Raw genomic sequence first — 24,331 nt, forward strand, 5'->3', positions numbered from 1 at the left:
AAGGCACCTGGGGTGGATGGGATCTATCCAGTTATATTAAAGGAGGCAGCAAAGGACGTGAGCAAACCCTTAGCCATAATTATGAGAGCTTCCTTGGATTCAGGGGAGGTACCAATAGACTAGAGATGTGCAAATGTGACCCCAATTCACAAAGGAGGATCAAAGGCTGACACAAGTAATTATAGACAAGTAATTAATTTTCCTAGAACAGAGTTTAACTTCTGTTCTAGAAAAATTAATGGAGGCACTGGTTAAAGAAGCACTGCAGGATCATCTATACAAAAATTCAGTTATAGCTCGGACACAGCATGGTTTTATTAAGGGGAAGTCTTGCCTGACCAATTTGATTGGATACTATGATGCAGTCACAAAAGAGCTGGATGCAGGGAATAACTTTGATATTATATACTTGGATCTTACAAAGGCTTTTGACACTGCTGCACATGGAAGACTGCTGCACAAATTGGAGCAGTGTGGCACTGGAGGCAAATTGCTGCTATGGATAAAGGGTGGTTGAGGGGGAGAAGACAGAGAGTGGTAATCAATGGACACTGCTCATCGTGGACTAATGTTATTAGTGGAGTCCCTCAGGGTTCAGTGTTGGTCTATTATTGTTTTCTGTATTTATAAATAATATTGATGATGGTATATCAAGCTTAATGTCCAAGGTTTCAGACGATACAAAGGTTGGCAGGGTTGTTAAGCACACTAATGATGCTATGCTGCTGAAACAGGATCTGGAAAGGTTCAGCAGATGGGCTGAAGGTGGCAAATTAAGTTTAACATTGACAAATGTAAAGTACTACATATGGGAAACAGCAACCCCAGAGCAACATATCAACTCTGTGGTACTACACTGACAGTGGTAGAGAATGAAAAGGACCTGGGGGTAAATGTGCAGGCAGATATGAAGTTCTCTGAGCAGTGCAGATGGGCTGCAATAGTAGCTCATGGTGTCTTGTCAATGATATACAGGAAGTTTTCTAGCAGGGATAGGGAGGTGATTATTCCCTTGTATAATGCAATGGTCAGGCCACACCTTGAGTACTGTATACAGGTCTGGAGGCCTCATTTCAAGAAGGATGTAGAGCTGCTGGAACGAGTACAGAGAAGGGCAACAAGATTAGTGAATGGATCAAAGGGTTGCTCTTACGAAGAAAGGCTTAAGTTTTGCAAATTACAATGTCTGGAGACTAGGCACGGCACTGGTAAGGTGATCTGACAGAGGTATATAAAGCATTGAATGGTTTGAGCATGCTCAATGCTGATGGGATTCTTCCTCTTGCTCAGGATAATCACCTGAGAGGGCATAAATTCAAATTGAGGAAAGACAGATGTAGGATAGATGTGTGGAAATTTGCCTTTAGCCAGCGGGTAATTGGTTGGTGGAACAGACTTCCATCCCTTGTTGTGGAAGTTGATAGCCTAAATAAATTTAAGGCTCAGCTGGACAGGTATTTCGAACGAATGGAGGGGTGAAGTGGAAGTTTTTTTTTTTTTTTTGGCTGATGCTGCATAAGCTTGCTTTCTTGCATCATATTCCTCTACTAATGCTAGTGTGTGTGTGTGTGTGTGTGTGTGTGTGTGTGTGTGTGTGTGTGTGCGCGCGCGCGCACTTTGACTTTTCTTTAGATAAAATTTCTGTCCCCCCAAATTATTTTTACATTAGAAGCATGGGGGTGTTCATACTCTGACATTTAGTCAAGAAATATATTTAGATTAAAGCATGCACATCAAGCATCTCTCATATTGTGGAGTTCACAACTGAGTTGTCGCTATTGCAACAGGGTACCTACCCACCCACCGACGATGAAGCCAGCTTCGAAATGGTGAGTCTGTGTGGAGGTGCCCATCTGAGAATAAGTAACAATAATCTTCTCTACCAGAGAAGCGTTACTTATTCGAAGCAGTGCAATACCTAGGAAACTCGTTGTGAAGGTATTCACAATATGAGATATAATAAAATGATGCATGCATACTACCAGGGTAGTAGAAATGAAGGAGATGCATTATCCATGTTTAAATAGCCTTTTCAATTACTGTGTTTGAAGAAAATACAGAATTTTTCAACAAAAGAAAGACTGACATCTTTCAAGTAGAAAGCATTAGCAGTTATTTTGAAACTATTTGCATGTACAATACATAATGTGTAAATAATAAATGTAAAGTACTGTAATTTTCTCTCAATTTTTTTTCCGACTTCCCTTTTATACTGTGCATAGATTGCATTTAAAATTAGTTATCCTTATACAGAAAAAAGGGCAGTAGGAAAAATTGAGAGAAAATTACAGTACTACAGTAAATCCTATTTTTATATAAACAGAAATTTCATAAAAATTCCTTTTAATAAAAATCTCTAAGTTTATAAAACACTGAACAAGTCTCAGTTAAGTTCAATAATAAATTTAAGTCATAAATCAGTGTCTATTAATAAATACTCCACAAAAAAAGTAAGTAGTGTCTTAAGTATCTACTTATCCTAACAAAACAAACATTTGTAGGAAAAATTGTAAAAAGGTAACATTTGATTTATAGTAGTAAAATCAAATATTAATTTCTTATGAATTATGAATTTTAGTCTGAAACTGGATTCTAATAATAATGATAATGTTATAATTTTTCAGGGTTTTTCCAAACAAGATATAATCTGGAACAAGCCTGAACTGTATTCCATACCTGTTTGTCAAAATTCAGTACAAGACAACGATGTGAAAGAATGAATAGCATGCATGACACAAGAGCCAAAACACTGTCACCACCTATGTGTTTTTGTTGGACCAGCCTATCAGAGTGATTTCCTTACTGCAGTTTGTCATCATACCCTCTGTCTATTGTCCACATGATGAATCATGTGGATAGTAGATGGAAGGTATGTTGAATCACCAGAAAAGGGATATGGCCACTCATAACTATTTAAGTGGCCATATCACATTATATTCTACTATAAAAAAAAATATATTTTTTTTTTATTTCAATGCAAATTTGTTTTATAGTCAATCAGCTGCATCTGGTGGTGAAAAATGTAAAGGTAATTGTGCACAAAATTATGAATCAACAAAGTTCTCATTAGAAACTTTTGAGCAGTGTTACCTTTTTATAACATCAATAAAAATATTCGTTAATTTTAATAAATCCAGTCAAAATATATAATATGGTCAAAACTTTTATGAAAACCTAGCTTAAATAAATTCAAGAAAGAACTGGACAAACTTCGGGAGTGAATGGATGAGTGAAATGGGAACGTTTTTTTTTTTGGCTGATGCTGCTGTATAAGCTTGCTTTCTTGCATCAAATGCCTCTGCTAATGCTAATAGTGGGTATAGGTATGTCTCTTGCCACCAGTACTGCTGCCACATGGCAAGAACTCTATAAAATCTCTGAACATTACAGGAGACATGTTGTCACCAGGATTACATCCTGCAGATTTGCTACAGTCCATGGTAGAGGATCCAATTGCCAGATCTGTCAATCCATGTAATCCAAAGACGTTCTACAGAATCCCAGGTGCTACATTTGCACCGAATTCAGAAGATTCACATCAGGCAAAGTCGGTGACAAAGGTAGCAGCTGGAAGTCACACTTGTGTTCAGTGAACCATTGTTCAACTACTGGAAATGCTATATTGCAGGTATTTGAACAATACCGGCAATACAGCAGGGTGCATTATTCTGCTGGTACATGCCTGTGCCATCTGGGAATTGAATCATGATAGAGTGTACCTGATCAGCCACAATGGATGGGAAATTTTTAGCATTCAGAGTGCAGTAATAGGGATATGAGGGCTCCAACAGATTCCCAGGAAAACATCACCCCATATCAAAACACTGTCACTACATGCCTGTTTTTGTTGGACCAGCCCATCAGAGTGATTTCCTTACTGCAGTTCATCAACATACCCTCTGTCTACTGTCCACATGATGAATCATGTGGAGATAGATGGAGGGAATGCTGATTCATCAGAAAAGGCAACTCTTTATCAGTTATCAATGGTCCAATGATGCCTTTCAGATGCAAACTTTAGCTATCATTGGCAATGGGTGGCCATAAGAATGGGTACCATGATCAAGAACCTACTCCAGAGGCCCATATGGAGGAAGAGGATTAATTGAACCATCATCTTGGAACTACCGCTGTTTGTCGCCTGGTTAAACAAAGTTCATGATTGGTCATTCCACCATTTTCTGTCTTTTGGCTTGCACAAGACAAGACAATCTACATTCACTGCTCTGTCCACTATCCATCTACTCTTGGAATGTTTAACTATAGTACCCCAAGAACACCCCACAAGGTTAGAGGTTTCTGCAATACTGGAAACTTTGTATGGACAGCATGCCACAAACCTGCACTATCACATTTACAAGTTCTCACTGCAAACATGTGCCACCAGGCTGTGGGGTGGTGGAATGGCCAACTGCTACATCACAGGGGTGGTCATGTTTTCACTGGACAGTGTATATCAGAGGTTCCCAAACCTTCTCGGTTCACGGCACCCTTGGTGTCCCAGTAATTTTTTCACGGCACTCCTAGGCCAAAATAAATACCTAATACAGTGGTTTTTGACCTTTTAATATATACCTATATAATAATTTTATGCTTTATATAGAAATACTAAATAAAGATCAATTATAGATCATCACAAAATTAAAAAGATACAGTACAACGGATACCGTACATCTTTTTATAATGAAATAAATACACAAATTTCAAAAAAAATAATAATAACTTTAAGTAACTTAAACCCAAATTGCACGGCACCTCAAGAATGTTGCGGCACCCTAATGTGCCACAGCACCCCAGTTGAAAACCACTGGTGTATATGATATGCAAAAATTGTTATGCTTTTGTTTCAGCTTCATTTTGCCATGCAGTGCTTAAAAAAAAAAAAAGGTTTGCATTGCTGCTACAATAAATGCATTAAATCAAAATTACCACCTCACAAAGTAATCATGAATTCAAAATATTTCCAATGAAATCAAAATTATTACCTTCTCCAAACCTGAATATCAGTCTCTAATGAAAATAACAGATCAGAAAGAAGCCTCTGATGAATAGCAGACCATCGAAATTCTGGAATACGAAACGGAGGACGTGTTGGACCTGAACTAAACATTTGTCTACCTGAGTTACCTGTGGAACCTGTTCGATGGCTGCTTGATACCGATGCTGATTTTGGCCTTTGTTGCATATTAGGTATATGTTTACGTGGTACACTGACACTGCGAGGTCTTCGAACAATGGCACTATCAGTTTCAGAGACATTATTAATGGTCTGAATATCTGTAATTTGGCTAATCAGTGCACATTTATTTTCAAGGTTATCCATACCATCACCTTCTTCATTAATGATACAAGAATTTAAACTTCCTTTCTCTGAGGGTTCACTTATTTTATTGGCAACTTCATCATCTTGAACTATGTGAGCATGTGTCTCTCCCATAAGTTTTCTTTCCTTTTCTAACTGACCTTCAATGGTACTGATTTCTGCTGGAGCATTTTCACATTCTTCAAGCCGCCGTCTCTCATCTTCTCCCACATCGAGTGAATTATCTGTAGCATTTCTTTTAATGTTGTTATTTTCCTCATCTATCATTCTTGCAAGTGGAGCTTTAGAAATTTCTTCACAAACAGAACTCCTAATTTCTATCCCATCAATATTAAAAGGTTGTTCTAGTGTGGCTAAATTTTTTAAGTTAATTTTTTCTTCTGAAGTCTGTACATGATCTTCACTAGTTCTATCTTTATCACACATTTCTGATTCTACAAAGCAATGCATATCTGATTTGGGATAAATACAAAGGTCATTTTCCGCAAGTTTTGAAAATTCAGTAATATTATCACCAGCAGAAATTGTAGATAAATTTGTCTCACCATTAGAAATTTTAAGTGTTACGTTTTCACATTCCTTTATTTCCTCTAAATCCTCAGGTCCTAGATTTGCTTGTAAAATAGAAGATTTAGAAAAGTCACTAAGTGGTCCTTCAATTTCTTCTTCATTGTTTTTATGGTTACATTCTATCTTATTAAGTTCTAGAGCACATTCATCAGCAGTACTATTAGGGCTGATAATTTCACATTCTGATAATTTTGAATTAGTTTTAGCATCTTCTGTTTCATTAATAAATCTGTCTATTTGCTGTTCATGTGTCTTGTCTGCATGACCATCTAAATTTTGATCTTGAAGCAATCCCTCACTCCCTAAATGTGAAGATGTTTCAGGAGTGAAATCTTTATCTTGAGAACCTGTGTTTAGCTTTTCTATTTCAACTTCTGTTATATCACAAACTTCATTTAATACATCTATATTTTCACTAATAGAGTCCTCATATAGGGTCTTCACTATGTTATTAAGATGGTCATGTGGAACAATTAAGGTAGACAGAGGCATACCGATCTCCATATTTTCAGCTGTATCTTCCATTTTATCCATGTTACTATTAATTGAAAATGCTTCATTTTTAATACTATTTAAATATAAATTGCATGGCACAGCATTTTTCGAAATTACTTCTTCTTCTTCTTCTTCTTCTTCTTTAGAAATTATATCAGACAAATCTTTATGTTCTGTGTCTGTAGCCTTAATTTTATCTTCACTTTTTGCAGTAGAAAGTGAATTGGAAACAGAAGGGTCATCATAATTATCCTGTAAGTTTGCATTTCCATTTGAATGATCACTGCTTACACTGCATTCAGGTTCTGAATTATCAGAATTCACAGGAATCATAACCACAGCATCAGATTCCTGGACGGAAGAAGTGAGAAAATATTGCTCTTTTTCGGATGAAGAATGTATACTATCCTGTTTCTCTGCTTTAAGAACTTGGGGTGGGGAATCAGATATTCCATCTTTAATAACTTGTAAATCTTCAACATCTGCAGAGCTGCTGGAAGTATTTACAGAAGTAAGTGATAAATGCAGTGGAACATTTTCTAAATTAATTACAGAACTAGATGTTCTCTGGATTTCTTTGCAAATTTCATCACTAATACAATGAAAATTATTTTCTTCATTATTTTTGTTGCTGTTTTCTGATACGGCTGAACAATCTGCACAGTTTTCTAAACAATTCTGTAACATTATACTACCAGCTTCAGAGGTTGAAGACAGCAAAAGCGTGGCTGGAGACTGCACATAAAAAGTGGCACTATTTTCATTTTTGGCATTGTTTTCATCTAGTTCTCTTAAATGAACAATATCAGGCCTGGGTGGATTTGAGCTAGTTAAGGCACGTCGGTTGTAATCCAGTCCTGAGATGGTGCTGATTGGCTTTTGTTTGCGAAGTGCTGGGTCACTAATGTGATCAGACCTCCTTTGTTCATACTGCTCATACATCTGGGAAAACTGTAACTTGAATTCTTCAAGTGATACCTGAAATGTACATTATTTTAGAAATTAGACAAAGAATAAAAAATAAAAAAAACTATTCAAAGGAATAAAGATATAACTTTTTTTTATATATAATTATGATTTACTGTTATCTATAATTTTGTGACAGTAGCTCAAATGAAAACAGCAGAAATGGGTCATTATTTGAAATTACACTTTCACAAAATCATCAATATAGGAAGTTATTTTCTACTGTATTTCATTTTATCCATGTTACCATTAAAACATAACTGCACTGAAGGGGAGAATTAACAGCATTCCCCCAGGGAAGTGCACGAGAGAATTGAAGTAACAAGCAACAATCTGCACCTCAAGTGTCAGAGGATATGGACAGTAATATGGAGAGTCCTCTTCTTGGCATAATGGCAGAGAGAGAGAGAGAGAGAGTATCCTACACAAAATTGGAATAACCAGTTTGAGAGAAAGTTCTGACAAAAATGGCAATGTGTCCAAAGTTGTAGATATCTTCTAAAATTCTAAATCGCCAATTCCTTTGGAGACTGATCAAGGAAAACCAACACTTGGCACTCACATTCATCACAAATAGATGAAATGCATCACAAATAGATGTTTCCAGTCAAATTAAATGGTCAATTGCTCACCTGTTCCTTCAAAAGCCTCATTGTGTAATGGAAAGGAGGTCATTAGCATCTAAATACCACATAAGGCAAGCACTAACCATTCTTTACAGAATCTCATACAAGCAGCTGGTCAGAGTAATAGGAAGGTAACTGTACAGTATTTTTGGAAGGCAAGAACGATTGTGTTATGGTAGGAGTCTGGAAACTCCTCTTTTAGACAGATTCTGTTACAGACAGAGCAAGAGATCTGTAAATTCTGATGAAAGATATTGTGCACTAGCATTGGAGAGAGAGAGAGAGAGAGAGAGAGAGAGAGAGAGAGAGAGAGAGAGAGCTGCTTTCAGCTTCCACTGTGCAAAAGGCTGGTTATAAAATTCATAGCCATTTCAAGACAGCTTTAATTGCTGTTTTTCAGATTTTTGTTTGAGCGCCAGAAACTCTGGTGGATAAGATATTTCGCAGACATATTAGTAAATGTTTGCCCTAGAGTGTTTGCAGTTGCAATTGTTAGGCCTGCAATTGTACAACCATTATATTCCAGGATCAATGAAGGGCATTATGTGCATTTTCCCTTCATTTTCTGGACTTTGTCCCAGAGGACTTTGGGTTCAGTAGCCTGAGTAATGCAAGATGTGAAATAGATCCAAGATTCCTTTTTACTCTGAAGTCTTTAGCACATGTATGTTTAAAAGCTATTCGAGTTCAAGTTCCTGTGGTAGAATATTGAAAAATTTGTACTTTTCATTGTGCTATACATTCTGCATTCCACTAAGTTTTGGAAAATGGTGGAGACCATGTGGATGGCTTTGGAATTGCAATTGCTGCTGCTGCAATTCCTCAGACATCCACATGGAGGAACAATAATTTCTGTGACGAGCTTAACTGAATTTGATTGGCTCCTAGCTGAATATATTGGGATTAAATGTTGAATGATATCTGAGGGCATTCCAATCAAGCCTGATCAAACTTCCACCACAGTATCCTCATTGGTGGATACAGCCTCCCACCAAAGGTGGTTATCATAGGGAAGTGATCACTACCAGTTTTCTTCAATTTCCCATGAGCAAACAACAAAGAGGAGAGAAGGTGAGCAGATGGAGAGATAAATGGCAGTAAACATGTTGGGGATAGGTATGTGGTAAAAAGTATTAGTGCCCACATTAAAAAAGGTGAGATGGTTATTTTCGAGCATAAATTATATAATGCAACCTTTCCCATTCACATCTGCACTTACCCCAAAAAGTATGATGTCCATTAAGATCCATTAGTAAAAGAAAAAGGGAAAGACAATTGATTAATAAGATCATCAAGGTCTACCTGGTGGATGTCATTCCCAGGTGGCAAATAGATGGAACAAATAGGTAGGAGGAATCCTACAGTTATTGGGAGTTTTGTGGCGCATCAGTATCTAAGGCTATTGTGCGCCAAAATCCTACAGTAATGCGAATTGCTAATAACTTTATGTTGTTGGCCAGTGGCAACTCCTCTGTGAGCAGCTCCATCCCCAATTCTATCCCTGTGCATAATTGAACAATTATACAAGGAAGGGCCTTAATCTGCCTTTAAATATGTCTTCTGTAAGCAAAATCAAGTTGGTTTCTTCTTATATAGCATGGCCTTGATGTTTTCAACTATTTATACAGAATCCACAGCAATTCCACTGTATTAATTTAAATGTATCTATTTAGGTTTGCTGGATCATCTCTGGGCTTCCAAAGGGCTGATGGCTATTTTTCTCGGATTTCCTCAGACTTGCACATACCTCAAGAGATCATATTAGCAAGATATTCTGAGGGCAGAAACATTTCAAATGAGCGGGCAGCTAATGCCAGGGAAGCAAGCTTAAATAACTTCAAGGGATATGTCAGGGTAGTTAGCTATACAAGAACACTAAGTCTTAATTGTTTATACAGTAATATCAGAAGTGTCATCAATAAAATGAGTGAATTCAAACTGCTGGTTAATATAAGTAACGCTAACATAATAGGGCTTACGGAAATGTGGTGCTACCCAGAGGGGATGATGAGTTTCAGTACAGTATGTACAGTGTATTTAGGAAGGAGAGTGCAGAGAGAAGGGGTGGTGGGGTCATGTTTCTTATCAAAAGCAGCCAGAGCACGACGAAAGCTTTTCCGGATTCATGCACTTCGTATGCTAGTATATAATCTGTATGGTGCGAGATAGTTGGAAGCAAAGCTTTAATGAGAGCGGAAGTAATCTACAGGACAGGTGATTAAGGTGATTGTGAAGATTATGATGAGAGTCTAATGAAATGGGCAAGTAAGTGTTAATGTCTTATTATGGGTGATTTTAATTTGCCTCTAATTGAATGGAGACAATGGGAAGGAAACTCGACATGAGGGACAAAATTTTTAATTCAACTAGATGATTGCTATTTGTATCAACATGTCAGGGAAAGTAATAGGAAAAAGAATATTCTAGACCTGATCATCACCCATGAACCAGACAACATAATAGAGCTGGCAGTACTTTGCATATATAAATGCAAAGAAGAGGAAGATAAACTAGATTGGAGCCTTATGTAATGGACATGGAACAATATTAGGTATCCCAGCTAATGTTGCAGATGAACTCAACAATTACAGTACTTTGCATCAATATTTACAGAAGGAAAATCCTTTATATCAATCAGAAATTCAAGGGATGAAGTCAAAAAAATATGTAATTAATGATGTTGAAATTTCATGTGATTATTTAATGATTGATTGATTATGATTTTACTGGCGCATTAGTGTCTAAGGCAATTATGCACCAGATTATTTAATGAAAAAACTTTTGAGCCTACAAGCAAGTAAGGCTCCTGGGGTTGATAGCTGGTTGGTTGGTTATTGGGTTTTATTGGCGCATTAGCAACTAAGGCTATAATGTGCCAAAAGGTGGGGGTGGGGGGGTTGATAGCATACACCATGTAAATTTAAGGGAGGAAGAAAATGAGTGCACTGTAACTGAGGCTAATTATCAGAGCATCACTAGACTCAGAAGAGATTCAGTTGGATTGAAAAAGTGTCAATCTATCTCCAATACATAAGGGCGTTTCTAAGAGTGAAGGAGGAGATTACCGACCAGTCAGTAGAGTAGGAAAAATCATGGAGACAATGACTGAGGGTGAAATTCACGATCATTTAGATAGAAATGGAATTCTGAAGGATACACAGCATGGTTTTGTAAAGGGAAAATCATGTTTAACAAATCTGGTTAACTATTTTGACAGGGTTACTCATGAGCTGGATTTAGGGAATAATTTCAATATTGTTTATTTAGATTTCAGCAAAACATTTGACTCAGTCCCACATGAGCGGTTACTTTATAAGCTGGAACAGGGGTTTTTTTTTTTTTTTATGAAAACCCCAAGCACGAGAGATATTAGAACCTATAGTACTTAGTACCGAGCTTGGGTTTGAGGTTGAGAAGATATTTGTTGACATTAAGACTTGAACTTCTGTAGACTGTAATTTTCAGGAAATATGTACGAAGGAAGGTTGTTCCAGAAAACAGCAGTTTAATGTATAAACAAGGAAGATGAAAAGTTGGTTCTGTGAGTTTGAAGTTGGACAGTAAATGGATGTTGGCTGGTGGTGGCATGTGTTCGGACTGTTTTGAAAGAGAGAGTGGGAATTATTGAAGCCAATTCGGAAGAATAGTGCCCATGGAAGTATCTGTAGAAAAGGCATAGAGCAAAAACAGTATGTCTATGAGACAGAGAGTAGAGAGACTGTTAGAGATGAGTCATTGATAAAACTAACTGCCATCTTCTGAATGGAATCTAGAAGCCTGAGAGGTTTTGGGGGCACCACCCCAGCTGTGGAAACAATATTCCATGGTAGGGCAGATTTACGATTTGTACAGAGTAAACAGCTGTTTGGAAGAAAAGTAATGCCAAGAACGAAAGAGAAAACCAAGTTTTTTAAATGCAGAGGAAGCAATATTTGCAATGTGCTCATTCCAAGAGAGATTAGAAGCCAGAGTAATGCCCTAAAGAGATATATCAACTTGCCTAGAAACCAGAGTGTCACCAAAGATAAGCATAGGAGCAGAAGAATCCTTTTTTACGAGACAAAAGACAGGACTGAGTTTTAGAAGGATTGAAATCTACTAAGTTGTCTTTGCCCCACTGGAGAAGAATCACCTGGAGATCGGCATTTAAGGAATTGGTAGCGGATATTCGAGAAGTAAGCTTATTGAGCAGGCCAAGGCTTCCCAAAATGGAAAGTGGAATGCAATGTGTTATAGTCGGCTAAAACTATGGATAGGATTTCCAGTCAATGGATGAAGGCCATTAATATACAAGAGGAAAAGAGTGGAGGACACCAGCATTAGTGGAGAAGTTAGAAGAGAGAGAGCTATCTACCATCACCCTCAGTGAGCGATCAGAGAAAAAACTGGATAACCAATTACAAAAAGCAATTCGTAAACCATAAGATGGAAGCCTGTTTAGAAGACCTTTATGCCAAACATGATCGAAAGCCTTTGAGATGTCAAAAGCAACAGCTTGTGTTTCACCGAACTTTTCCATTGAATTTGTCCAAAAATGGATAACATAAGCCAGAATATCTCCAGTGGATCAACACTGTCGATCATTGATCAGACGGAAAGTTTCTATGTAGTTTCAGAGTTGGTGGTTAATTGATTTCTCCATTACTTTAGAAAGAGTAGAAGTAATTGCAATGGGACGATGATTGGATGGGAGGGATTTCTAACCCTTTTTAGGAACTGGCTGGATATGAGCAAGTTTCCAAGCAGAAGGAAAAACACCTTTGGAATAAGAAAGTGAAAGGTGGCAAAGGACAGGAGTAAGTTCAAAAGCACAGGTTTTGAAAACAAGTGGAGAAATATCATCAGGACCTGGAGCTTTCTTAGCATCAAGATTCGTCAAAATCCTTCTGACATCCTTTTGATGGAAGACCGCAGGGGGCATTGAATGGAGCATGTTGGGAATGGTGGAAAGTGTTTTACCAAGATCATTAATACATGAGTTGGAAGAAAAATGGGATGCTAGTAGGTCAGCTTTATCGTTGGCCAAATTGATAACAGAACCATCTGGTTCTGACAGAGGTGGGAGCAGAGAGGGGCAAAAGTTGTGTCAAATAGCTTTGGCAAGAGACCAGAATGCTCAGCTACTACTTGGACTAAACGCAAGTTTTCTACTCTTAGCCTGTTTGAAATCTAGTTTGGACTTATTAATAACTGCTTTACAATTGTTGGGAGCTTTGCTGTAGGCAGAAAATGAAACTGAAGAATTGGAAACAAGTCAATTACAATATGCAACATTCTTCTCCTGAATGGTCTTAGCAAATTTATCGGAAAACCAAGGTTTAAATAAAGGACGTAATTTTAAAGTGGAGTGTGGGATAGAGGATTCCATTCCTACAAGAATAATTTCACTGACAGGATCTGAGCAAACGCTGAAATCAGAAGTTTTAAAATTGTAGTCCGACCAAGGAAAAGAAGAAAAGAAGTCTCGCACGTCATCCCATTTTGGATTCTTGTAATGCCAAACAACACGAGGTTGGGAATAGCCATGAAATAAAGGCTACATTGGAGAAGAGACAATCACAAAGTTGTGATTTGAGTTTCCTAAAGGACCTCTTCACTTCGACCGTGTACTTAGAAGGGTTGTTTGTGAGAAAAAGATCAAGCATTTTGGCTGCATGGTTAGGATTGTCTGGTATTCTTGTAGGTAAATGAACAATCTGTGCAAGGTTATTAGTAATTGCAAAAGCCTCAGCATCTCGACCAGCTGGGTCGGTGTGACTAGAAAATATAAGCCAGTTGGAGCTGTGAACATTAAAATCACCAAGGAAAATTACCTCACTGTTAGGAAATTTGGATTGGAGAAAGTCAAGTTGCAAAGAGAGGAAGTCAAAGAGCTCCAATTGACTAGTGTAGTTGGGAGAACAGTAGAGACAACAGATGAATTTGACAGAATGAAGTAGAGATATTTTAAATCAGAGAAGTTCGGAAAGAGGAGATTCCAAATTACTAAGTCTCTGACAAGCAATATCGGAATGGACATAGGAACAACTACCACATCTGAGGCGAAAGGAATCATACAGCAAATAATTTGGGCAGTTGAGATGAGCAGTAATTGAATCAACCAATAACTAAGATTCTGTTAGAAAAAGTACATGGGGTTTGGCAGACTGCAAGTGGAAATGGACATCGTTGAGATTAGAATTGCAACCACGTATATTTATGAAATGAACTAGGAAGTGTTTGGTAGGTTTAGATCTTTTCGGAGATAAGCTTGCTATATTAGTTTGACAATTCATGGTGTATTCGATAGTAAGAGAAAATGGGGGGGGGGGACATTCTGTATGAAGTAATGTAATTTTGGTATATGGCGTTCACGTGGTAAGAATATACCCAGATCCTTGACATAACGTGGCCTCGACAATGCCTCCCCACTACATCACACTACTTGGACTCCCTCCAGTCAGAGTTGAGGTAGCAAGATTATACACTAGCTGATCAGGAAGCTTTCTAAAGAGTTACCAATAGGTTCGGTCCGGTGTGCTAACTAGCGGCCAGCCTGTGAACACTGTTTTAGAGCTGTACCCTCGAAATGTAAGGAAGATTGGATCTCGCCATGATGTCGATCATAACCTCAAAAGTCATCAGTCATACTGCATGATGGAAGAGATGGGGAAGGGTTGACTGGAACGTAGCTCTAGGGACTAAACATGGGTTCCACCACTTGAAGCCTCCAATAAGCAAAGTGGTGGTATTGCACCAGTTGGATTCACATGGAAAATTCTTAGATGGATAGCAGGATGGCTTCATGGCAGGAGGCAGAGGGTTGTGATTAATGGTTATTCCTCAGATTGGTTTATGTAAGAAGTGGAGTTCCCCAAGGATCAGTATTAGGACCACTGTTGTTTTTGATTTTCATAAATGATATTGATGAAAGGATAGAGGACGTGATGTCTAAATTTGCAGATGGTAAAAATATTGGTAGAGTAGATAATGATCACTGCCAAGCAGAGACTCTTCAGAGTGACCTTGATCAGATATAATTCAGGAGTGGTAGGAGCAGCAGTGTGTAGCATACGCTTCTTGATTAGACCGGGGTTCGAGCCCGTGACCACCAAATACAGATGATGTTGAAAGGTCAGGGAAGCTGGTAGTGGAGGAAAGGGACTTTGGTGTTATGATACATGAAGTTCTCCAAGCATTGTAGACAGGTTGCAAGGAAGGCCCACGGCATGCTATCGATAATTTATTCAGCATTTGCTAGCAGAGATAAGGACATCATAATCCCATTATATAAGGCTGTTTTAGACCACACTTGGAATACTGTGTTCAAGTGTGAGACCACACAAAAAAAGATATCGAGCTTCTTGAAAGGATCAAAAGACGGGTAACTCGCCTGGTGAGATTGGTAAAAGGGCATCTCTGTGAGGAAAGACTTCGAATATGTGGGTTGCACAGCTTGGAAACTAGGCACCTTACAGGAATTTGATTGAGGTGTTTTAGGCTCTGAGAGGCATAAGTAAAATGAATGAGAACAAAATTTTTATGGTTATAAATGATTCTAGAACTAGGGTCCATAATTTCAAGTTACGGCGTAGGGAGATGTTTAGACTGGATTGCAGGAAGTTTTATTTTAGCCTGCGAGTTATTAATTACTGGAATAAGTTGCCTTCATGGTTGGTAGATGCTGACAGTTTGGGGAAATTCAAAGGTCTAGTTACCTACAGGAAGAGGTTGGTTGGTTGTTGTGTTTTATTGGTGCATTAGCAACTAAGGCTATAATGCGCCAAAACCAGGTGATATATAAAAATTTAAATTTCACTGACCTAATTACTTAGGGCACCATGTCAAGATATAAAATAACAAAGGTATAAAATGTAGAAAAGATAAATCAATAAAGAAATAACAATAACATGTAAATTTTAAATATAAGTAAAAACCTTTATTGATTTAAAATAGCTAAAAACAGCAGACACATTGTCATTGTCGGATAAAATCTGACTGAGTGTATATGGCTCAGTCAGATGATTAAAAGTGGTAAAACCGATATTGCTAAAATCTGGACAATCAATTAAAATGTGTCTAATTGATAAAATTATGCCACAGGACTCACACATAGGAGGATCATCAGCTCTCAGCAACAGGAAGAGGGGAAACACATAGGTTGTCTATTTCCTTTTCATTTTTTTTATTTATTTAATTTAATTTTATTTTATTTTTTATTAATATTAATTTTTTTTTGTCTGGTGCGGCAATAAGCCTTAGGCTTCCTTGCACCATAGGGCCATTACTAATACAACAATACCTCGCTTAGCCTGGCTTCAAACAGCACAGGTTTCACTATAACATGGTTTTCAATTAAGTTTAAGTTGAAAATTTACTGTACACGTTAAAACTCATTCAATTGCTTAGACATATACTCTACATATATACTGTGTTGTCGTAGCCTAGGTAAACGTACATATATGCTGCGGTGCCAACTATATTGTCTCACATGTGCATATATGCCAATAGCTCCCCTCAGGCAGTCTACAGCACCATGCAACAGTGTTCAGTATTCTTAATTTCATTATGACGAGACAACGTGATAGCTTTTCAAACTTTTCATTTCACAATTTATTTTTTACCCCTTTAAATACGATCAAAAATATATCTGCATCTTGGCTAGAAATCACTATCAACAACATGCCTTCTGTTTGGCAACATGTTTTGCCCTATTTGACAAATGATCCCACTGGATTTGAATCGCAAGTTCAAACAACTGCCAAAGAATTTTCAACAGAAGAATTGGAGAAAGTTTTTCAGGAGATTTATATGGCCTGCGAGGTGATTATGAATGGAGATCTGAATGTTGAACATAGCATCAAGATAGGCACATTTTACAAGGTGTGATTCGATGCTACAAAGACTTGGATGCTGAGAAAAAGAAGAGACGACTTCATTATTGAAATACCTAAATAAACAATAAAACTTTTTTTCTCATCTCTCATGCTGTTACCTTTTCATTCAATAAATTTTTGCAATATATATTTTTTTCAAATCCTTTTAATTGGCTATCAAGTGCAAATTGTTTATAGGTTTATTATAATTTGTTTATAGACTGTTTCTCTAGGAATAATTATACCTCAATCAGCACAGTTTCACATAACACGGAATAGTTTTGGTACCAATTATCAGTGCTATGTGGGGTATTGCTGTACTTAAGTTTATCCTTTTTGGAGGTATCCATTTCTTCCTCAGCAAAACGTTACAGGATTGAGTCATGTCATTTTTTCACTTCTAAATCCATTTTTCTTGTGGTTAAGATAGGGCAGTTTTGATTATTTTTCCTTGCTGTTCACTTTTGGTTGAGCTAGTACAGCAGGTGTACCTTCACAGAATGATACCATCACTTTGGGCACATGAAAAGACTTCTGCTATTTATTGTTTGGATGTGTTCTCTGCCACTCAATAGGAAATGTAGTAGTAGTAGTAGTAGTGGCATGTGATGCAAGAAAGCAAATGTATGAGCTTATGCAGCATCAGCCAAAAAAAAAAAAAAAAACATCACACCATTCCCTCCAAATGCCTGTCCAGTTCCTCCTTAAATTTATTCAGCCTATCAACTTCCACAACGACAGATGGAAGTTTGTTCCAGCAATTAACCACCCGCTGGCTAAAGGAAAATTTCCGCACATCTATTCTACATCTGTCTTTTCTTAATTTGAATTTATGCCCCCTTAGATTCGTAATCTGAACAAGTGGAAGGATCCCATCAGAATTCAGCGTGCTCAACCCATTCAAGGCCTTATATACCTCAATCAGATCACCGCGCAGGTGCCTAGTCTCCAGCCACTGCAATTTGCAGAACTTAAGCCTCTCTTGGTAAGAGGATCCCTTCATTCCCCTCACCAATCTTGTTGCCCTTCTCTGTACACGCTCAAGTAAATCTACATCCTTCCTAAAATGAGGCCTCCAGACCTGTACACAGTACTCAAGCCGTGGCCTGACCATTGCCTTATACAGAGGGATAATCACCTCCTTTTCCCTGCTAGCAAAATTCCTATATATCATTGAGAAAACCCCATGACCTGCCCTGGCAGCCTGTCTGCATTGCTCAGAAAACTTCATATCCAGCTGTGTTCTTAGTTTTTGAATTTCTTTCCCTTCCTTCCACTTCTGGCATGCTCAAGAGTATGCAGGGTGTTCTCCTTGACAATTTATACAAATTGACTTGGAAGCTGAATATTCCTTGCCGTCGTGGTCTTTGCCATCACATCAGGAAGGAGAGTCATGACAGGCTGTTTGTAAGTGACCATACTTTTGGCATTTAAAGGGTCTCAGTAGATTTGGAATTTAAATCCTTGCTGAGCAGTTTAGGTAGCCCACCTTGTTGGAATGTGGAGGCTATGGGATGATGAATGTAAGGAAAAGAACTCATGTAGGAATGAGCTTCACATCCTTGAACACTAATTTTGCATGACAGCTGTCACACCTTGATCTTTCAATTCAAGCAGATCTCTTCTTTGGAGACATGAAGAAGATTGCACTCTGATATGACACCAATTTGAGGAGTTCAGGGTTTTATGAGTTATGATGATGACAGGTATTCCTCCCTATTGATATGGCTTACACAATTTGTTGGCCATGTTTGGCACATGAAGCACATGGCACATCAACAAAGATTTTGGGGATCCTGCTAACCCTTCTAATCCTTTCTGAACAAAGAAGGGCAATACTTTTCCAAGTGCCTGCTCTCTCGTGGAATGGAGAATGAGGAAAAGTGGTGTCACTGCTGTTATATCCTTAGTTCTGAGTATTTTATTATTATTAGCCATATGGTGCAAGGAAGCCCGAGGCTTATGCAGCACCGGCCAAAAAAAAAAAAAAAAAATTTTTCCCTATTACCCTGAGAGAGAGAGAGAAGTAGAAATGAATCATCAAGAAAGAGAAGAATGATGATATCCAGCTCAGGACCCTGGGTGTGCCAAGCCCATACTCACCAGATGTGAGAGCTATCATCAATCATCAGTATCATGTGATCAGTTAGATAGGGGCCTTGTTGGGGCTCAGAAGAAGAAGGATTTAAATTACCTGTAAGAATAAAATAAAGTTTCTGATTCCCTAAGTACCTAACTCACCACAAAGCCCCACAAAAGGATGACCACTTGCAAACTAGAAGGTACTGCAGACAGAAATGGGATTTCAAGTTCACTTAGAGCGCATCATACTCACCATTTTAGTCTTTACCCTATCCCAGGACCAAACAGATGGAGACCTATTAGAATGCAGTTCACCCTAGCATTACAAATCCTGCCAATTGAACTGGCCAGTCCGAGATCTCCTGTCTTGTCAAAGCAGGGGCCAAAGGTATATTACGGCTGGGTTCTGCACCTACCAGGATCCTCCTTTCTGAGTTTCCATGGGGAGAAGTGAGATAAAAGCTGCACATGCCGGATTCCAGTGATGTAACCCTGAACCTAAGGATGTTAGATCCAGTGATTCTAATCTGGAAACTCCGCAGTATCCCTGGGTGGTACCCTCACGACAAACAGGTGCCCATGTCAAGAGACACATTAATGTACATTATAGCACATACCAGGGCACAAAGGACAGCTAAAAAGTGTCATCATCATTGAATTCCAATAAGAATACAGAAAATAATTGCTCTAATAATGATGCATGCAACAAAACCCTAAAAAATAACACAAAAGAGTTATCAGTTTAAATAAATTTATAAGGACAAGTATCACCTTTGAAATACTTTAAAGATTATAAACTAGATCGTAGATATAACTTAGCTTAATTTTTTTCAGCACTGACCTCATAGTAATCCGCTTAGTTGGTTGAAAGTTTTACCAAGTACATAGTGGTTATGAGATTCTAATAACTTACGGGGATTATAAATTTAAAAACTAAGTTATGGGCTTTAAAAATTTTTTCTAAGAAAGGAAAGTGCACCTTCCATTCTATGGTTGTCTAATTAAAATAAATTAAATGAAGTGAGATAAAAGCTAATAGCCGCACACGAGTGACTTTCGAAATCGTCTTCAGTTAGCTTTAGTGGGGAGGGGAGAGTTATGTTATTTGTTATTTGGTTTTTAGGGGCATTAGCAACTAAGGCCATATTGCTCCGGGGATATGCGGTGGTCATTCCCTGACCTTTCTGCATCCTCCGTATTTGGTGATCACGGGCTCGAAACCCGGTCTAATCAAGAAGCGTGTGCTACACACTGCTGCTCCTGCCCACCTGGCTACGGAGGCGCCAGAGAGAGGAGAGCGCATGAGTGTGTTATATACAGGTTGAGTTCCCGAAATGCATTTCAGTGCACATAGAAACTTAATACATGCTAAATTCCAAATAGGGGAGAAGTTGGTGGGAATCTTTTTGTTCAATATGTTAAGTGATGTGTGGCGCTTAAACCACCCAATGACGAGGGCTTCATTTTGAAGGATTTTATAACTGGAATTTAGTTTAACTATTGTGATCACTGAATTGATGAGTGGGTTATGATTATAAGATTGAACATGTTGTGTTAGTTCTATACTAGCTAAATTAGATTTGAAGCTATTAAAGTGGTAGTATGCACGCATGTTAGAAAATTTTGATGTCCCAAATTTTGCTGTTGTACTGCCTTTGTTAATTTCAATTTTTTTCAATTTTTCAATTTCAATTTTTTTCTTTTCTTTTAACTGTCCAAAATTTGGGACATCAAAAATTTCTAACACACGTGCATACTACCCCTTTAACAGCTTCCAATCTAATTTAGCAAGTACAGAACTAACACATGTTCAATCTTATAATCATAACCCACTCATCGATTCAGCGATCACAATAGTTATAGTGCATTGAATCATTGAGGCTAATTATGCGAGCATCACTAGACTCTGGGGAGATTCCCTTGGATTGGAAAAGTGCAAATGTATCTCCCATACATAAGGGTGGCTCTAAAAGTGAAGTTGGAAATTATCGACCTGTCAGTCTGACTTCAGTAGTAGGGAAAATCATGGAGGCAATGATCAAGGGTGGAATTCAGGATCATTTGGATCGAATTGAAATTCTCAAGGATACTCAGCATGGTTTTGTAAAGGGAAAATCATGTTTAACTAATCTGGTTCAGTATTTCGAAAGGGTCACTCACGAGCTGGATTTAGGGAATAATTTCGACATTGTTTATTTAGATTTCAGCAAAGCTTTTGACTCAGTCCCACATGAGCGGTTGCTTTATAAGCTGGAACAGGTTGGAATCACTGGGAAAATCCTTAGATGGATAGAAGGATGGCTTCAGGGCAGGAGGCAGAGGGTTGTGATAAATGGCTATTCCTCAGATTGGGTTGATGTAAGAAGTGGGGTTCCTCAAGGATCAGTATTAGGACCACTGTTGTTTTTAATTTTCATAAACGACATTGATGAAGGGATAGAGGGCGTGATGTCTAAATTTGCAGATGATGTTAAAATTGGTAGAGTAGTTAATGATTACTGTCAAGCTGAGTTTCTTCAGGGAGACCTAGATAGACTTCAGGAATGGTCAGAAAAATGGCAGCTGTGCTTTAATCCAAAAAAACTTATTCACTTGGTGGAGTTCAACTAAACCCAGTACTGGAGGAAAGGGACTTGGGTGTTACGATACGGTCAGACATGAAACTCTCTGAGCATTGTAAACAGGTTGCAAGGAAGGCCCATGGTGTCCTATCGATGATTTATCGAACTTTTGCAAGTAGAGATAGGGACGTGATAATCCCATTGTATAAGGCTTATGTTAGACCACACTTGGAATACTGTGTTCAAGTATGGAGACCGCACCTAAAGAAAGACAGAGTTTCTTGAAAGGGTGCAAAGAAGGGTAACTCGCCTGGTGAGATCGGCAAAAGGGCGTCCTTATGAAGAAAGACTTCGAATATGTGGGTTGCAGAGTTTGGAAACTAGACACCTTAGAGGAGATTTGATTGAGGTGTTTAAGGCTCTGAGAGGCATCATTAAAATTAATGAGGACGAAATTTTCAAGATTATAAATTATGCTAGAACTAGGGGACATAAATTCAAGTTACGGGGGGAAATGTTTAGATTGGACTGCAGGAAGTTTTATTTTAGCCAGCGAGTTATAAATAACTGGAATAAGTTGCCTTCATGGGTGGTAGAGGCCGACAGTTTGGGGAAATTCAAAGGTCATCTGGATAGTACTTTCGGGTAAGGGAAGCGCATAGGATGATAGGTTTAATTTCCTTTTTATTTTTTATTTTATTTTATTTTTATTTATTAATTATTATTATTTAGTTATTTATTTTATTTATTTATTTTTTTTTGTTTTTATCATTGTTTTGTTCGGATTTTTTTTTTTTTTTTTTTTGGCTGGTGCAGCATAAGCCATAGGCTTTCTTGCACCATGCGGCCGTTACTAATACTAATACTAAATTTAACCATTGTGGAAAAAAGAGTCACGAACCCCCTATTACCCAGGTTCCCCCATTGACTGAGACTCCAGTGGAACAGATTATTGCCATTACAGGAACCCTAGAAAAATACATGGCTAAGCAATCAAGTAGAATTACTGCTGCCATTAGAGCTGACGTGATAGAGATCTTCAGTAAAATGGAGACAGTGGTCCAAAAATTATACGTTGACCATGAGAGGCTTAAAGCAAAAATTGAAGTTCTCACACAGGAGGGGGAAAAACAAATGCAACAACGCCCCCGCTCCTTTGCAGAGGCATTGAGGAATGGTGCTCGATACAGGCCCAACCAACCAGGAAAGTACAAAACCAAAAGGCGGTAAGAAAGCCTGAATCGCATGTTATTTTGGTTAAACCAGTGGAAGATGCACATTTAGATACCAGTGAAGCAGTCAAAGAAGCACTCACAAAAAACTTCAAGGAGCAAATGAAAACTGTAAAAATAAAGAGTATTAGAAAGACCAGGCATCCAGGAGTCTTAATAGAAACAGACACCAGGGAGGAGGCACAAACCATCCTGAATAATGCTGACACGACAAATTTCGGGCTTAGGGCAGAAGCCCCAAAGAAAAAAGGGCCTTCAGTTGTGATCTTTGATGTGGACCAGAGCTTAACACCAGAGAAGCTCAAAGCCGAGATCTTTAATAAAAATCTATGTATATACCTGCAAGATGAGGCCAGCGTGGATGATATTAGTCCCAAATACAAAAAGAAGACCAAGTCACCTACAAACGTAAACTGGGTAATCGAACTATCAACCAGAGCATGGCAAATTGTGGGAGCTCAAAACAGAATATTCATTGGCTGGGCAGCCATAGATTCAAAGAATATATTTATGTCAGCAGATGTTACAGGTGTCTCCGTTTTGGCCATACCTCACATACTTGCAATCAGCACGAATCCACATGTGGCCACTGTGCCCAAAAGGGGCACGACTATAAGGATTGCCCTGTCAGAGATCAGCCGCCAAGCTGCGCAAATTGCAAGGCTGCAAAGGCTCCACACCAACATTCCATTCGAAATAACAACTGCCGTCTATCTAAAAGTAAAGAGTCTCTACCAAATGCGGATAAATTATGGATAGAAGTCCCTCTCCCAATTACCAACTAGAGATAAGAATTGTACAACTAAACGTGCAGAGAGCAAGAGTGGTTACAGACCAGCTGAAGAAAAACAATAGATCTAATCCTGCTCCAGGAGCCATATGTTCGCTCAGGGGTGGTTATGGGCTACCCCTCATTGTATAAAATTGTCCACTGTACAAATGACCAACCACGGGCTGCGATTGTCATCAGAAACCCTGACATCGCAGCAACCAAGATCAACCCCACTATGCACTTCCATCAGTGCCTGTGCCCAAATCATGACATCTCTTGGACCACTGTTCGTTATCTCCCTCTACAGCCATCCAGGTGAAGACATCACTGCTGTGATCTCTCTGATTGAAATGGCACTCCATCTCCTCCCGGTTGGGCAGCTACTAATAGGCATGGACTAAAACTGTCACTCGCCACTCTGGCACAGTCAGGTACCAGATAGAAATGCCCTAGGAAATGGCTCAAGACTTGAGGACCTTATCCTCACATCAGGCTTACAAGTCTTAAACCGGCCAGGACATCTACCCACCTACAATGGCCCACTCTGGGAGAGCGAAATTGATATCACAATGGCTATGCCTGACTTAGCCAACAAACTTTCAGGCTGAACGGTCCAGGAGTCCTGGACCACTTTAGACCATAAAGCGATCACATTCTCCCTTGTTCGCTCTGTGGAACATGCGGCATCGATTCCAAGGGATATTATGCGTTATAACACCAAAAAAGTGGATTGGCAACGCTTCCTTGTGGAACTGTCCAGAAGGCTACCGGCTTCACTCTCGCCAGATCACTGTGTACACAATATTACTACGATCATCAAAAGCGCCTGTGATCTGTCCATTCCGCATA

At 38.6% G+C, this 24,331-nt stretch overlaps 1 protein-coding gene across 1 annotated transcript in view; it reads right to left on the bottom strand.

The window, feature by feature from the left end:
- Positions 1 to 24,331, bottom strand: part of rg (A kinase anchor protein rugose) — a 1,582,765-nt gene that overhangs the window by 1,012,228 nt on the left and 546,206 nt on the right. The window contains exon 27 of the mRNA XM_090384432.1: positions 4,986 to 7,366. Within this exon, the coding sequence (XP_090240558.1) occupies positions 4,986 to 7,366 (2,381 nt within the window). The remainder of the gene's footprint in view (positions 1 to 4,985; positions 7,367 to 24,331) is intronic.

Source organism: Mastigoproctus giganteus, chromosome 11 (genome assembly GCF_048544385.1).
Source record: "Mastigoproctus giganteus isolate SK-2022 chromosome 11, ASM4854438v1, whole genome shotgun sequence".
NCBI lineage: Eukaryota > Metazoa > Arthropoda > Arachnida > Uropygi > Thelyphonidae > Mastigoproctus > Mastigoproctus giganteus.